We start from the raw sequence: 17,295 nt of genomic DNA, 5'->3' as shown, positions 1-17,295 counted from the left end.
CTACTGTTCATCCAGCCCTCCACACCACAGGGTCCTGTTCAACCACCCCTCCACGGCCACCCCTCCACCGTCTACTGTTCATCCAGCCCTCCACACCACGGGTTCCTATTCATCCAGAGTCAACGCCACCACTCACTGTTCATCCACCCCCCCCCCCCGGCAACACTCACTATTCATCCAATCGATCGGCTTCAGTTAGCAGCAGTAGCGAAGGAATCGCTCCATCGGGTTCAGCTAACAGCCATCGATCGATCCCTCGGGTTCAGTAACGCGTAGCCTACAGTGCAATCGCTCGGGTTCAGTTAGAGCCCAATGCCTCGCTCAGGTTCAGTTACAGCCAACCCCTCACACACACGCGCGTACCTGTACGAGAGAAACGTGCATCGCTTTCCCACCGTAACTGGCAACTCCCCGAAATTTTCCTCCCCCTCGCTTCTACCACGGTTTTTTCCGTCATGGACGGCCCAAAGATTGTCATGCAGCTGCGTCTCCGGCCCGCCCAGGACGAAAAGCCCATTTTCTGTCATGATTTTTTGTCATAAAAGTAGGAGCCCACCACATCTATGATGATACCGGGTTTTGTCACAATTATCGTCATAGAAGTGTCATATGTATGACAGAAAAAAAATTCATTCGGCCCAAAATGTCATGGATGTGTCTTTTTTTTGTAGTGTCTAGCTCTGCTAGCCATGCCTTGGTCTGGCTTAAAGCTGTCACAGCACCGGCTCTTGCAGATGATCGCTTCATCTCGTTAATCCTACCCCTCAAAACATAAAGCTTTTTCAAGACATCACTCAAGAGAGTAGGTGCTTGATTAGTCAGAGAAATTGTGGCCAGTGCATGCTGAGTTCCGGTATATAGCTGTTCAACAAGTGTATAACAGCCTTGAGCTTCACAAGCATCTCTTGACTAAGATTGTTGCTCCTGAGACTTGAATAATAATTATGGATTGGTTAGAGGCGGTTTATACCATCAAGGAAGAGATTCAAATTTGATACTAGAAGGCGACTCACCAAAGATAGCAGAAACCATCTGGGATACATGGTGTTTTAAACCGGTAAGCTCAGTGGTCACCTCCTGAAAAGCCGCCTCCGCCTTTTCAGCCCGCTGTGTCAAGGCAGTTTTCTCTTCAGCCCAGGCATTTCTTTCAGCCTCAAAATTGGTCTTCAGTTTTTCCGTTTCAGCCAAGCTAAATTGGAATTTTGAGTCCGCTTTCCGGGTCTCAGATTCTTGGTGCTCCAGAAGGGTTTTCACGTCAGCCAATTGTGATTGAAGTTGAGCGGTGGTGTCCTGTACATACACCGGTTCAAAATCATGTTCATATTTGGGTTATAGAAATGAAGTCCCAAGCCTTTTGCAAGCAACAACACTTGGCACTTGGGGGCTATGCCTGCCGAAAAATTATTCATACAACGGCTTATGTGAATAAGTCCCAAGCACTTTGCAAGCAAGAGTACTTGGCACTTGGGGGATAATGCATATTGCTTGTGTCTTCTTACTACTTTATGATGACCCATTCGTGCCGCAAACGATCACAGCCGGCTCATGGGGGCTACACAAGTAAGCTTTGATTTATAAACAAGGATGAACAGGACTGGCTCATTCATGCTGATTAAACCGGCCCTTGGGGGCTATGGTTGCAGTGTTAATCATTAAAGATCTGCTTTAACTCAGATAGGTAAGCCAGATTTTGAAAGATTCTATCAAGGGTACTATTTATACTCATGGTTATTCTAAGTCTACAGCATATTCAATCCTATCATACACAATAGACTTGGGGGCTAACAAGATATGCATAACTCAGTAAAGAAGGAGTTTATACCTCATATTTTTTATGCATATGCTTCACCATGTCAACTTCAAGGTCACGGTTGGTGTGCACTTGATTGAGATAACTAGAGAATACTTCACTAACGCTCAGTTGAGAATAGTTGGCAATGTCAAATCTCACTTTTCGTTTCTCAATATATTCTTCTTTGGCGGAGTGTTTGGCCAAGACAGTAGGTCTTCCCGACTCTCTAAAGTCGGTGCTAGTAATCATCACATCATCGGCATGTGTTTCAGTCGGTTTAATTGGGCTTGATGATTCAGTATTCAAAGGATTGTTGTTTGTCTGGTCAATGGAAGGGTCAAGAATTTCTGGTGGAATGTCATGAATAGGTTCTTCTGGTTGTGGGACAGAGGTGTCAGACGCTGGAATTTGTTGCTCCGGTTCATGGACTTTGGGGTCTTCAGCTGGCTTGGTCACCTTTGCTTTCTTGCTAGTTTTTGCTTTTCCACTACATGAGTTATGAGAGGTCAGTACAAAGATAAGAACCTGAGGAGGAAGCAAATAATAAGTATTTTTTATTACCCAGGAGCAGTTTTGAAAGTCAGCAGCTAGGACAGTGATGAATCGCCGGAAGAGGAGCGAGAAGTCTCCTGATAATTTGAATCGGAAGAATTAAGTGGCTGGCGAATGAGACCCGCCAGATGATAAAAAGAGTTTAAATTTGGGATGACCTCGTTTCGACGTTTCCTTGGAGCTGGAGTATTTGGTAAACCGGAAGATAATTCTTCACCTCCGCTGGTCCGAGTCTGTCGCCGGCTCTCGTGTTGCTGTTGCTTCAAAAGAAAGTGAGGATCCAGATGAGCTAAGGGGTGTGAAAACCTTACTTTCCGGGTTACTCTTCGAATTTTCTGTCATGGCAAAGGCTCGGAGTCGGATGAAATGATAGTTACCTCTTCCTCAACCGCTTGACTGGCCCTCGTGTCATCCTGATGATAATCAATGTCAATGAGATAGTTGAAAAAGGAGCCAAGGGAATCAAGAGCTACCTCCGACTCAGAGCTGTCGTCCAGTTCGAGCAGCTCAGAAGTACTTGATTTCTTCTTATTCTTCTTGGCGATTTTCTTGGGGGCTTTCTTAGCAGCCCTGGCCTTTTTGGCAGCTTCATGGTCATATTTCTTTTTCCAAAAATCAGATTTAGCCTGTGAAAGTCATCAAAGTGGAGTTAATAGAATATTGGAGTGATGAAGGTGAAAGTAAGTAATTTAAAGACTCACATCTGGTGGGGGGTTAAGTTTGCAGAAAGGGTTCAGACCCACTTTGCTGCAGTCTCCCGGATCTTCATTCAGAACGGTCTTTGTCATTTGATTGATTGTCTCATCAGCTAAATGTACGGAGTTGTGGCATAGTGGATCCTTTTATACCACCTACGTAAGTACACATTAAGTCGGAGCGGCGACTCAAGGGTATGATTCGCCAAGCAACCCAGCACCGAACCAAGTCAATGCCAGTTAACCCATTTCCCAGCAGAACCTTGACCTTTGCAATGGTGGGGGCAAGTTTTGCACGTTCAGCAGGGGTAAGCTTTTCAGGAAGACGATGTTTTGGGTCAAGACGCTGGGCACGATAGCCTGGCAGTGGATTCTCGTCAGCCGGAGAGGTATCTTTGCAATAAAACCATGTCTGGTTCCAATCTTTGGGGTGACTCGGCAAGCAAGCATAGGGGAAGATAGCATCTCTTCTTTGTTGAATTGAGATTCCGCCAAGTTCCAAGCTGGGTCCGTTCGTAAACTCATTTTGGCGGTTCAAATAAAAACATTCCCTAAACAGTTCAACACTGGGCTCATCTTGAAGGTATACTTTGCAGAAAACTTGAAAATTGCAGATGTTTGACACGGAATTGGGTCTGATGTCTTGAGGATGAAGCTGAAAGAAGTGCAGAACATCTCGAAAAAATTTAGAACCGGGCGGTGAGAAGCCCCGATTCATGTGATCAGTAAAAACAATGACCTCATCATCCTTTGGCTGAGGTCTTTCTTCTTCTGGATTGGGGGAGCGATAGTGCATGACATTTTTTGCTGGTAGATAGCCGGTTTTGACAAAGTCTTTGAGCATGTTCTCAGTGACAATGGAGGGAACCCAATTACATGAAGTGACTGTCTTCGGCGGCATTGTGAAGAAAGAAGCCTAAAAAAGAGAACAATTTTGCCGGTTTAAGTTGATTCATTAAGCCGGAAGTAAAACACTACAGTATATATTCAAAGTGTCAGCTTAAAAGGGGCCTAATGATATATAGCTAGTGATAACCGGTGATGTAAGCCGCCATGACCAGATTGATATCTATCAAGAGTGAAATCTGCTAAGTGTTGAATAAATAGGTTTTACAGACTGGAGCAGGTGATTTGGATCTAGCGTTGTGTTAAAAAAGAAAATAAATCAAAGCCTAAATATTGTAGTAGCAGAGGAACTAGCACATGGGCGATATTTCTGCATCTAAAGGGTATGTTCAATGATTAAGACGAAGGATAGAAATAGGTTATATATATTTTAAGGCCATTTTTCGATCAAAGCAAGGATTAAAAAGAAGCGAGATGAAGAACGATGATGAACTCATAAGAAATGCAGAAACCCTAATGGAGATCTATGGTGGAGAAGATAAGGTGCTTACTGGATCTGATGAGCGATGAAGAGGCGCTGCAGTTTCTCTGGTCCCGATCAGGTCGATGCAGCGGCCGAGGTCGAGGAAGACGATGAGCTTCACGGCGGCGGTAGTGCTCAGAAGTGCAGATGCATCGCGGAGAGAGGTGGAAGACGAGAAGGAAAAGAGGGAAAGTGAAAGAAGGGCTGCTTGACCCTATTTATAAGGAGAAGGGTAACAGGTGGGGCAAAAAACGAGGAGGCCAAAGAATGATTATACAGTTGTTTGGACGCCTCGATTTTCGGGATGGCCATTAAAGATAAGGATATTAAGATATATTGGGTATTGTGTGATATTAATGATAGGTGATGTCATGGCGGGTTACCACAATCGCAAGAGATCATGCCATGGCGTGTTATGAGATCTTGCAAGAATAAAGAAGGAAGGCTTTTTTCTAAGTGTTGAAGATTGACATGAACGAGTTCAAATCAATCTGGGGCCTAATGTTGGGGATATGACTATTGGGAATGACCCGCCCGGGAGGGGCCGGGTTATACCTACAGCGTTCATCCATACAAAGCCCATGAGGATGTCGAAGTTGGTGGTTCATGAAGCAAGGGCCTAAAACCTAAGGGCGACTTAGGGCCCATAGGGGTAAACCGCCATATGTGTATGACTTATATTATAAGGCAAGTGTATTTAGTTACCGAGCCGAATACATTATCTATAAGCCGGTCGGGACTCCGTGAGCCACTAGGCGTCAACCTGTGTATATAAAGGGACGACCCGGCGGCGGTTCAGGGCAAGAAACAAGAGATCAAAAGCTAGGTCAAGTGCATTCGCTCCCTAGTAATCGATACATAAGCAATATCAGCTCAAACTGGATTAGGCCTTTACCTTCACCGCAAGGGGCCGAACCAGTATAAACTCTTTGTGTCCTTTGTCCCGTTTAACCCCTTTAAGCTAACCTAGTTGCGATGGCTCCACGACTAAGTCCTCACACTATGACATCTGCCGTGACAATTCCACGACAAAAACCTCAACAATCTTTTCACAAAAGTCGAAGAATATAGCAGTCATACATCTCGAAAGGTAGCAGGTGCATTGCATAAACCAAAAGGCATACGTCTATAAGCAAAAGTACTGAAAGGGCGAGTAAAAGTGGTCTTTTCTTGGTCCTCTTTTGACACAGGAATTTGAGAGAAACTAGAATAACCGTCTAGAAAGCAAAAATGTGTATGTTTAGATAGTCTTTCTAGCATTTGATCAATAAAAGGTAAAGGGTAATGATATTTTCTAGTAGCTTTGATTAATTTGTGAAAATCAATTACCATTCTATAACTTGTAACAATTCTTTGTGGGATCAATTCATTCTTATCATTAGGAACAACAGTAATACCTCCCTTCATAGGACACAATGAACAGGACTTACCCATCTACTATCAGTAATAGGATAAATTATACCTGCCTCCAGAAACTTTAATATTTCATTTCTTACCACTTCTTTCATCTTAGGATTTAACCGTCATTGATGATCAACAACTGGTTTAGCATCACGCTCCAAATTAATTTTGTGCTCGCATAGAGTGGGACTAATGCCCTTAAGATCATCAAGAGTATATCCAATAGCGGCACGGTGCTTCTTCAGAGTTTTCAATAATTTCTTTTCTTCATACTTTGAAAGGTTAGCACTAATAATAACAAGATATATCTTCTTTTCATCAAGATAAGCACACTTGAAAGTATCAGGTAATTGTTTAAGCTCAAACACGGGATCTTCCTTGGGTGGAGGAGGATCCCCAAGGATTTCAACAGGCAAATTGTGTTTCAAAACAGGCCCTTTATTAAAGAATATTTCATCTAATTCCTTTATTTCATTCATAAACATATCATTTTCATGGTCTAGCAAATATTGTTCTAAAGGATCAGCACGAGGCATGACAATAGAAGCAAGACCAATAATTTCATCCTTACTAGGCAATTCTTTATCATGGGGTTGTCTATGAAATTTAAAGAAATTAAAATCATGAGACATATAACCAAAACTTACAGTAACAATTTCTTTTTCACAGTATATCTTAGCAATTAAAGTATTCAAGAAAGGTCTACCAAATATAATGGGACAAGAATCATCTTGTGGGGAAGCAAGAACAAGAAAATCAGTAGGGTATTTTATTTTCCCACACAAGACTTCAACATCTCTAACAATCCCAATTGGTGATATAGTATCTCTATTGGCAAGCTTAATAGTAACATCAATAACTTTTATCTCAACGGGTGCAATATCATTCATGATTTCTTGATATAAGGTAAAAGGAATTGCACTCACACTAGCACCCACATCACATAATCCATGATAACAATGATCTCCTATTTTAACAGAAACAACAAGCATGCCAACAACGGGTCTATGTTTATCTTTAATATCGGGTTTGGCAATTCTAGCAGCTTCATCACAGAACTAAATAACATGCCCATCAATATTATCGACCAAGATACCTTTAACCAAAGCAATACTAGGTTCACCTTTAATTTTCTCAGAGGGTGTAGGTGTTCTAGTATAACTCTTATGAACCATGCTTGAAGCTTTAGCATGATCCTTTATTCTAACAGGAAAAGGCGGTTTCTCAATATAAGCAGTAGGAACAATAGGATCAACATTATAAGTAATAGTTTCTTCTTCAACTTTAATAGGTTCTACTACTTTCACTTGAATGGGAGGATGATATTTAAACCACTTCTTCTTAGGGAGATCAACATGAGTAGCAAAAGATTCACAGAAAGAAGCTACTATCTCAGAGTCAAGTCCATATTTAGTGCTAAATTCACGAAAAGCATCGGTATCCATTAAAGATTTAACACAATCAAACTTAAGGTTTATACCTGACTCCTTACCTTCGTCAAGTTCCCAATCTTCAGAGTTGCGTTTAATTCTTTCCAATAAATCTCATTTGAATTCAATAGTCTTCTTCATAAAAGAACCAGTACAAGAAGTATTGAGCATGGATTGATCATTACGAGAAAGTCGAGCATAAAAATTCTGAATAATAATTTCTCTTGAGAGCTCATGATTGGGGCATGAATATAACATTGACTTAAGCCTCCCCCAAGCTTGAGCGATACTTTCTTCTTCACGATGCCAAAAATTATATATATAATTCTGATCATGATGAACTAGATGCATAGGATAAAACTTCTGATGAAATTCCAATTTTAATCAATTGTAGTTCCATGATCCAATATCATCACATAGCCTATACCATGTCAATGATTTTCCCTTCAAAGATAAAGGGAAGACCTTCTTCTTGACATCATCCTCGGGCAAACCTACAAGCTTAAATAATCCACAAACTTCATCCACATAAATTTGATGCATATCAGGATGTAATGTTCCATCTCCTGTATAAGGATTAGCTAGCAGTTTCTCTATCATACCCGAAGGAATTTCATAATAAATATTTTCAGTAGGTGCACTGGGTTGAGGAGCAACTCTTTGCTCTTCTGTTTGAGGAGAAGATACCCCGAAACAAGCCCCTCAAAGGATTATTTCAATAGTGACAAGTGATAGTAAATTTCAGCACACTATATAAATGTTTCCTTACCAAAGGTGCTTCACTCCCCGGCAACGGCGCCAAAAAAGAGTCTTGATGACCCACAAGTATGTGGGATCTATCATAGTCCTTTCGATAAGTAAGAGTGTCGAACCCAACGAGGAGCAGAAGGAAATGACAAGCGGTTTTCAGCATGGTATTCTCTGCAAGCACTGAAATTATCGGTAACAGATAGTTGTGTGATAAGATAATTCGTAATGGGTAACAAGTAAAAAAAGTAACTAAGGTGCAGCAAGGTGGCCCAATCCTTTTTTGTAGCAAAGGATGAGCCTGGACGAACTCTTATATAAAGCAAAGCACTCCAGAGGACACATGGGAATTACTGTCAAGCTAGTTTTCATCATGCTCATATGATTCACGTTCGTTACTTTGATATGTGGGTGGACCAATGCTTGGGTGCTGCCCTTCCTTGGACACGCCTCACATTATGATTAACCCCTCTCGCAAGCATCCGCAACTACGAAAGAAGAATTAAGATAAATCTAACCATAGCATGAAACATATGGATCCAAATCAGCCCCTTACGAAGCAACGCATAAACTAGGGTTTAAGCTTCTGTCACTCTAGCAACCCATCATCTACTTATTACTTCCCAATGTCTTCCCCTAGGCCCAAATCATGGTGAAGTGTCATGTAGTCGACGTTCACATAACACCACTAGAGGAGTGACAACATACATCTCATCAAAATATTGAACGAATATGAAATTCGCATGGTTACTTATAACAAGACTTCTCCCATGTCCTCAGGAACAGACGTAACTACTCACAAAGCATGTTCATGTTCATAATCAGAGGAGTATTAATTATCATTAAGAATCTGAACATACGATCTTCCACCGAATAAACCAACTAGCAGCATCAACTACAAGGAGTAATCAACACTATAGCAACCCACAGTTACCAATCTGAGGTTTTGAGAGATCGGATACAAGAGATGAACTAGGGTTTGAGAGGAGATGGTGTTTGTGAAGATGTTGATGGAGATTGACCCCCTCTCGACGAGAGGATCATTGGTGATGACGATGGCTTTGATTTCCCCATCTGGGAGGGAAGTTTTCTCGGTAGAACAGCTCCGCCGGAGCCCTAGATTGGTTTTGCCCAGGTTCCGCCTCGAGATGGCGGCGCTTCGTCCCGAAAGCTTCCTTCTGATTTTTTTTCAGGTCAAAACACACCATATGGTAGAAGATGGGCATCGGGGGCCTGCCAGGTGGCCCACAAGGCAGGGGGCGCGCCCCCCACCCTTGTGGATGGCTGGCATCCCTCCTCTGGTGCTTTCTTCGCCAAATTTTTTATATATATTCCATAATAATTCTCCGTGAAGTTTCAGGACTTTTGGAGTTGTGCAGAATAGGTCTCTAATATTTTCTCCTTTTTCAATCCAGAATTTCAGCTGCCGGCATTCTTCCTCTTCATGTAAATCTTGTAAAATAACAGAGAAAAAGCATAAGTATTGTGCTATAATGTGTAATAACAGCCCATAATGCAATAAATATCAATATAAAAGCATGATGCAAAATGAACGTATCAGCGGCGCGCCTGTGTAAAATAACAAAGTAGTCGCCGATGCGAGCTTTGTGTGGAAGAGAGGGTAATGCCGAGGCAACCTAGTCGCGTGGATCTACCTATTCCACATATGTCATCGGGCCCATTTAGATGTGTTGTTCCAAAACGCCACCCCTATACCAAAATGGCTGTCTAGGCCAATGAGTGATCCCGCGGGGCAGGGAACAGGAGCGGTTGGTGGGCCGAACAGCAATACGCCTATGCGAGCCTAGGTGTATCACGGACTGTATTTCACCCACTAGGCATGCCACACTCCTGCAATGAAATGACTGATCCACAATCCCAAAGCCCATCCCAACGGACCAGATTGCGGCCTGCCTGTAGCCCGGCCACCAAAAGCCCTCACTCTTTCTCCCTCCTTGATGAAGTTAATTACCATAGCCTTCCAGGAAGAAGGATGGGTGGGTTAAACCCCCGATAGGTTTTGTCAAGCTTAATGTGGATGCGTCTTTTGATCATGATCTGCTTAGGGGCACTGCTGGAGCAGTTCTTAGAGATGGCAAAGGAAATTTCATTGTTGGCGGATACTGGAAGATTGATTGGTGTGTGGATGCTCAGCAGAAGCCCTGGCCCTTAGATTGGGCTTATCCCTTGCACCAAAGGCGGGATGCAACCGGCTTGTTATTAACTCGGACAATATGGAAGTAATCGATACAATGAAGAATGGAGGTCAATCTACGGGAGTGGCGGTGACAGTTTTTGATGATTGCTATTTTTTGGCTTGTGATTTTCCCATTACCAGGTTCGAACATTGTAATAGGGAGGCGAATAAGGTCGCTCATGAACTTGCTAGGTTAGCGAAATTTTCAGATAGTAGGAACTAGTTTGAGGAGCCTAACGATGAGATTGTACCTTTTATTATAGACGATGTAACCGTTATATCCGGGGAAAAAAGATGTAACCGTTATATCTAATTAATAAAGCTTTATCTTTCAAAAAAATTACCGTAGCCTCCATGCAATCAGAATCGACCTCAAGTCTATTGCACCCAATCTTTGCTCGCCATCCCGTAGCGCACAAGCTTCAGCCGTGGCAGGGTCAGGGCCGAAGGGGATCATACAGCTTCATGCTGCCAGTCCGACCCAACTGAAGGCATGCATCAAATGTTGATCTTCACAAAATCCTCTTTTTAAGTTTGGTGCAGCCATGCCGCTCTATTCCCTGTCTTGATCGGCTCTAGTTTTTTTTTTTGAGCTGTTGATGTTTCCTCTGATACAAAGTGCTGGAGATCTCCAGATTATGTTTGGTTGCTTTATAATTATTGTGTATCTTACTGTTTATATCTGGATACAGTTGAGAAGAGGCCAAAGGACTGATCTTCTATATCTTACTGTAGTTCCCAACAGCGTACAGAAGAGCACACCAACCTTTCATTGACCTAACTATTTGTATCTTCGCCGCCACAGCAGCATAGAAAGCATAAGCAAGTCAGCAGAAAGCTTCGCGGCAAGATGCCTGACATATCGTCGAACCCATTCAGCTTTCAGTACAGTGTTCCAGTTACCAAATGCACAGAGTATCCATTTCGGCGTTACAACATATCATCAGCCATCTGGTTACCTACCTACAATGTTCAACCTCGAACCAGGTCAAGCCTGCTCGTACCATGTCAGGGAGCTCGCGATTAACAGCCTGCTTGGCAGGTCTCCTGGGCAAGGTGCGATGTACGTCAGCTTCTTCCTGAAATGCATGCAGAATGTTAGGTCTCAGGTGAAGGGCACGGAGAATTTCAGGCAGAACCAGAAGCTTGTTTCATGGTGTTGGTGTACCTTTGGATGTCAACATCTGTGACATGGATGAATCCGGCAACGTTGCTGCACACAATTTTCAATCTAGGTATTAGCAAAAAAAAGGGAAACACAAACTCGACAGTTTTGCCTAGTGGGAAAACGCACGCACGACACAAAGTAAAAAGTTCTAATTTATAGTATATCTAATGTCAAACAACAAAAACAACTGTGCACCTACCACCTTCTCCTAGGACAGTAACAGTTGCCAGTTTGCCACTGATTGAACTACTTGAAAAGCTCGCATGCAAATCAAATAAGTCACTAGATGAATAAATAATGACACTATCCTCTATAACTATGAAACTGAAAATATCATAGCGTTTAGAAACTTGTAAGACAAGCAAATGAACAATTTGCTGCCAGGCTTAGGTTGAGTAGCGTTTGACGCTTGTGATCTACTTCTAGTCGGGGCTACTTTTGCATCAGTCCTTGCTTGTGTAATTATAGCCCTAGTCCATAGCCACCATGGCTAAAATATTGGTAGTTTTCAATTTTTATCGCCAATGGTAGCAAGACCCATGGGTAACCCGATTACGAATGGACCGGGCATGCGTATAATTTTTTGTCCAAAGGTCACCCAATTAATATATTTCTTTATAGAGGGGGTACTAATTAAAAAATGAATTTATTCCATATGACATGTGCCTTTGGAGATGTCAGTTTGCGAGAGAAACTGTAAACTTGTATACTTGAATTGCTGAGTTCATTTCTTTCCCATGATATTATTTGCTTATTGTGATTATTTGCTGTGTTCCAATGGGTACTCATCGGGTTTAGACTTCGGCATGATTTTCCGCCCATATGGGATTTTCATGGGCAGGCGGCAGGCAGCATCTTGAGTTCAGGCATGTGCCTGACGTAGCTTGGCCCATGAAGAACCCGACCGTTGCCACCTTTACGTGGCTGTAACACTTAACCACTATCTTGGAGAATGACAGTTGGTATTACCTCGAAATTATTCCATCAGGTTCCTTCGCATAAGAAACAGCAAGCACTGTGTGGACCATATCAGTGCTGATGTTGACAGCAACAAGCCGAGTAGGATCTGCCACAGGTTCTGCACCAATTGGTAAAGCTGACCGTGGAGCTTGATGTCCACTACCAATTCTGAAAACAGAAACGTCACTGAAGTTGACTACATTTGAATGTGGTGCCAGATCATTTGCAATTCCATAAAAGTACTCCTGCAGACAGGAATAGGATTTAGCCTGAGACGGATTAAGAGAAAAATGCCAACTACGACTGCAAGAACAAAATCATAATTGGGCATAAAGGAGAGCGGCATAGCGCAAGGATGGATAAACTCAATTTTCTATATAATTAATTTGATGTTAAGCCTTGCAGTAAAAAAAAGGTTATTAACCAAACAAATACTTAAGTGAAATTGTTTCTTTTAAGCAATATAGATCCTTACCAACACCAAAATCAGAAGACTGAGGGGCCCAGACAAACAAAATTTACCTTGATACGAAAGCTCCTAGTCTTTTGACGATATTTTGAATTCCTTAGGACAACACCCTCCGATTTATGAAGTTTTACGACATCGATATTGGGCTTACTTTGTACTGCATCTTTTAACATCTTCCAGAGCTTCTCCTGCAGCAGACAAGTCAGATCATTCCAAGCTTCAGGATCATTTGATCTCATGTTTATCCATGACTCCACATTTCAAGGTAAAGATGACAACAAGGACAACGTCAAGCACACCAGCATTATTATTACTGTATGAAAGCTAATCCTAACAAACGGCTGGTTCATCTTTTATGGTATCAGCAGTTTTGCATCCATGTGGCTTTGTGTTTATAATTTTTTTTTTTTTTGCAGACTCTGTCCGTTAGCATAGACTCAACCAGGCACCTCTTCGAGCTGTATTTGCCAGAATTAGGAGTTGGAATGATAATCTTCACTATTTCTCAGCTGTTGAGCTTTCTTATCGACCTATATTCTATTTGTTCAAACTAAATATGTAATAAACTTCAGCGAGAATGGTTTTATGCGTTAATATATTTCGATATGACCCGCGGGGGGGGGGGGGGGGGGGGGGGGGGGATTAAATGTCTTATACTTACATGCTTAAGATCTCTGAGTACCATCAGTTGGATGCTACGACACATTATTATCATAAAAATGAAACATAACATAGAGTAATCTTGAATAGAAAGAGCTGTCGAGTATTGAATAAATGTTGAGTTATCTACAGAACTATATCACATGTCCGTTGTGAAGCAACACTGGATAAACTAGTAACATTCAGACTGAACATAGCAATGTAGCACTTGCCTGTCCCAGTACCAGCACTACATTAGCCTTGAAGATTTCAATCGCATTAAGAAGTAACTGCACACCACTTAACTTGTGTTAGCATGCACTATTAGCCATTAACATGCTTATTCAATTAGCTAATTATGTTTAAGTAAATAATTACCTCGTAGCCAAGGCCTTCAACCCATCCCATCGTGTTGATAACCATACCCGCAGCCCTAGATTCAGCATTCCCCGAGAACTGTGTCTCTAATGTTTGAGCTAGCTCTCTCATAAGCGCTTTGTAAACATCTGGATTAATACTGTTGGCAACATAAAGAGAAGTAGAAACTGAGGGACCGAATCAGCAGAACAGAAAAGGAGCCACACAGAGCAGTGGGTAGAACCACCAAGAGGGTAAACTGGAAGTTACCTTGGATTTGGATGGCCATAAAAGTATGCAAGCGGCATCTCCAAAGGAATCCCATCAACTATATCGATAGGCTTCTCAATTGGTGTAGCAGAAATACATCCAGGTATGGTTATCGAACCCTGGCCAATATCTAAATCCACATATGTAGGCTTCCATCCCAGTTTGGCAGCCCAGCTAAGGAGCATTTTGCACAGAGTGCTTTTTCCAGAATCAGTTGGCCCCACAACAATCACTCTAGGTCCCTAGACAACCAAGAGTTGGCAAGTTCACTGATTCAGTCCAAAGCATAACAATTCGTTACAGCCTTCTTCACAATGTTCCACGATGAATGAAACAGAGAGTAGTCACCTGTGAGGCCTCCAAGTCGCCTCCCTGCGCTGCCCTCGCCCTCGCCCTCCGTGCATCAAGAATCGCATGTGTGTTCACATAAATCACCATCGGCGTCTACAATTGACAGCAGAATCACCTTTTCACCACCACAGCACATTCAAGAACGGGCAAAACATAACGAAAACGAAGATGTTTTGGCGGAGGAATGAAAACGAACGCCGCCCCACCTCGTCGGACGTGTACTCGCTCTCGCTGACCCCGTCCAGCTCCACCGTCGCGCCGTGCCACGTGAAAATCTAATCGTGGGAACATAAACAGCAGGTCAGAACTGTGTGCCGGCGGTAGCGGCAAGCTGGGCAAGGCGGGTTTAGGCGGGGGATGGGGAAAGCGCGCGTACGGCGATCTTGGAGCGGGGCGGGATGGTGAGCCAGCCCTCGGGGGGAAGCTCGGTGCCGAAGATCTCCGCCGTGCCGGAGACGAGGCGCACGCGGAGGGTCGCGTCGGGGAGCACCTCCACGCGGAGCTCGCTCTGCGGGTCGAGCTTGAACTGCCGCGGCGGCTGCACGGCAGCGGCCGCGGGCGCGGCAGCGCCGGTGGCGGCCATAGGGGGGTTCTGGAGAGCGAGCGAGGGTTTGGCGTCGCCGAGACTGGCGTGTTGGTGCGGCAGTGGGGGAGGGGGAACAGCGGGAACGGGAAGGGGTTTCGCGTAAACGGGATCGATCGGATTGGTACTGAAATGAATGTGGGTTGAACCAAAGAATTTTAAGTTGCGTTTGGTTGTCTATATTAGAGGCATCTGTATTGAATTTGTTTCAATATCAATTCGGTGAGAAAACTATTAGTAGATACGAATACGAATTCGCTTGTTTGGATGCTCAAAGAATTGGTTGATGGAATCTCAGTGAGGTTTCAATTTCAAATCTTGTTTGGATGGCAAACTATGGCATAATGTTTTGTTCTATATGTATCAAATTAAAATTTGTACAATGTGTGACTATAATTAAATGGTTGTATAGCAATATAAAAATTAAAAGAATACTTCCTCCGTTCCTAAATAATTGTCTTTCTAGAGATTTCAACAAGCGACTACATACGGAGCAAAATAAGTGAACCTACACTCTAAAACATGTCTATATACATTTGTATGTTGTAGTCCAGTTGAGATGGCTAGAAAGACAATTATTTGGAAACGAAGGGAGTATTTGATAAATGCATGACGACATGTGTCTCGTCTCTCTCTCTCAATGATATCCTGAGTAATACCCATCTTCTTTTGAATAAAATTCAACAGCAACAGAAATCGGCAGTCACCCAAAGCATCTCTTTCTCTTTGAATAATATCCTCACGTGCCTTGTGTTGTTGCAGCTAGCTACCTTCTCTCCTCGCTCGAACACATGAGATAACAACCACAAGAGAATTTGGTGCTGCGTGCAACTGATGCAGCGCTTTTATTTTCTGTTTATTTGTAGATTGTTATAGCAACTAAACACCCTAGTCTACCGACCACGATTTGAGCTAAAGATCGTGCCATCAACGGCCACTCTGACGCGAACGGAGGCGAGGCGGGGAGGGCCATGCCGTGGCGGCCATGGCCAGAGGAGATGCGATGGGGACGAGGAGGAGATCTATCAGAAGGGGATAAGGAGGACCGATGCCGGGAAAGAGAAGAAGGGCCGACGAGGAGTAGAAGTGTCGGCGGGTGCTTCCTGGGTGCCGCCTCCTCTCGTCGCACAGGGTGGGGGAGTGGCAGCTTCGGTCGAGCGTGGGGAGAAAATGATTAGGCTTGAATCGTTTTCTTTTGTGGGGTCGTTCAATTCAGGCAAAATCAGAGGTGTTGGGCTTCGTATCGTGTAAGGCCTCGGCTAGTGGGATCGATCTCGTCGCTGTATGGGATTGATTTCAGACCGTTGCTTCCATGCGCATGCCAAACGCTCGATTTGGTGGATTGGGAATACCAAATCCAATTTGAGACCCTAATACAGACATCCAAACACAATGTTAACCAGTTCTTTCGAAAGAAAAACCCAAATGACACTTCCGCCTCGACGTTTTTTATAACTAAAGTTGTCATCCGAAAAGAAAAAACAAACCAAAAAAACTAAAACTTGCCATCCAAAAAAAAGTTGTCGTGCTTAACAACTAAAGTTGTCATCCTCGCGTCACTAAACTTGCCATAAAAAACATTTGGAGTTGCCATGTGTTCATGCCACACGTGCGGCACTTATAAGGTCCAAGAAAAAACAAGGAATTTGAACGAATTTTACGAAAATTTCACCTGAACTGCCCACCTTTTCTTTTATTTTTGTGAATAGTGCGTGATTTTAAACTTTCTCGTCTCATAAAGGGCACATGTACACATATTCAATACTAAGAAAATCGCATTTAGCCATCTCTGTCTGAAAAGCTTTCAATGTCTTGTGGTATACTAGTTGTTTTGATATATGTAGGTGTGCTACTAATGTTGAACCAGACGATGGAGAAGAAAATTCATGAAATAATCGATCTTTATCAGTTTTTAAATTGACTGAATTATAATTTTAATCTGATAAAGTGACATTTGTTGCATTTTAGACCATACTAGCACAGTGCCCGTGCGTTGCTACGGAGCTATTAAAAAGAGAGACGTTAGGCCACCGACTTAGGTGATGATCAAAAGATTTTAGTACCTTGCACGATTCATGATAAAAAGAAGAGCAAAAATACATTAAGAGGGATGAGGTAGGCGTCGAAGAATTTGATGTAATGGTAGGTCCTTTAAAAGATTTATAGTGAGACAACATTTTGAACTTGAAAACATGGGAGAAAAGGCATTGCAATTTGTTCACTCTCCTATGGCATGATACTCGATTACTGTTGGTGGCCTTGTATAGATGCAAAATGTATATTTCATAATGGCCTTGTACATAAAAATGGAGGGA

At 42.8% G+C, this 17,295-nt stretch overlaps 1 protein-coding gene across 1 annotated transcript; it reads right to left on the bottom strand.

Moving 5' to 3' along the window:
* Positions 1 to 11,004: 11,004 nt before the first annotated feature.
* LOC123136977 (protein CLP1 homolog) lies at positions 11,005 to 15,092 on the bottom strand. The gene is made up of 10 exons (XM_044556507.1): positions 14,774 to 15,092; positions 14,604 to 14,672; positions 14,395 to 14,490; positions 14,047 to 14,288; positions 13,798 to 13,936; positions 13,653 to 13,709; positions 12,834 to 12,968; positions 12,321 to 12,556; positions 11,352 to 11,396; positions 11,005 to 11,262 (listed from the first exon to the last, which is right to left on the bottom strand). The coding sequence occupies exons 1-10, from the start codon at positions 14,978 to 14,980 to the stop codon at positions 11,172 to 11,174; spliced, it is 1,317 nt and encodes a 438-aa protein (XP_044412442.1). The 5' UTR covers positions 14,981 to 15,092; the 3' UTR covers positions 11,005 to 11,171.
* Between the last annotated feature and the right edge of the window lie 2,203 nt (positions 15,093 to 17,295).

This window comes from Triticum aestivum, chromosome 6B, assembly GCF_018294505.1.
Source record: "Triticum aestivum cultivar Chinese Spring chromosome 6B, IWGSC CS RefSeq v2.1, whole genome shotgun sequence".
NCBI classification, from domain to species: Eukaryota; Viridiplantae; Streptophyta; class Magnoliopsida; order Poales; family Poaceae; genus Triticum; species Triticum aestivum.
This window is presented reverse-complemented; position numbering and strand designations above follow the sequence as displayed.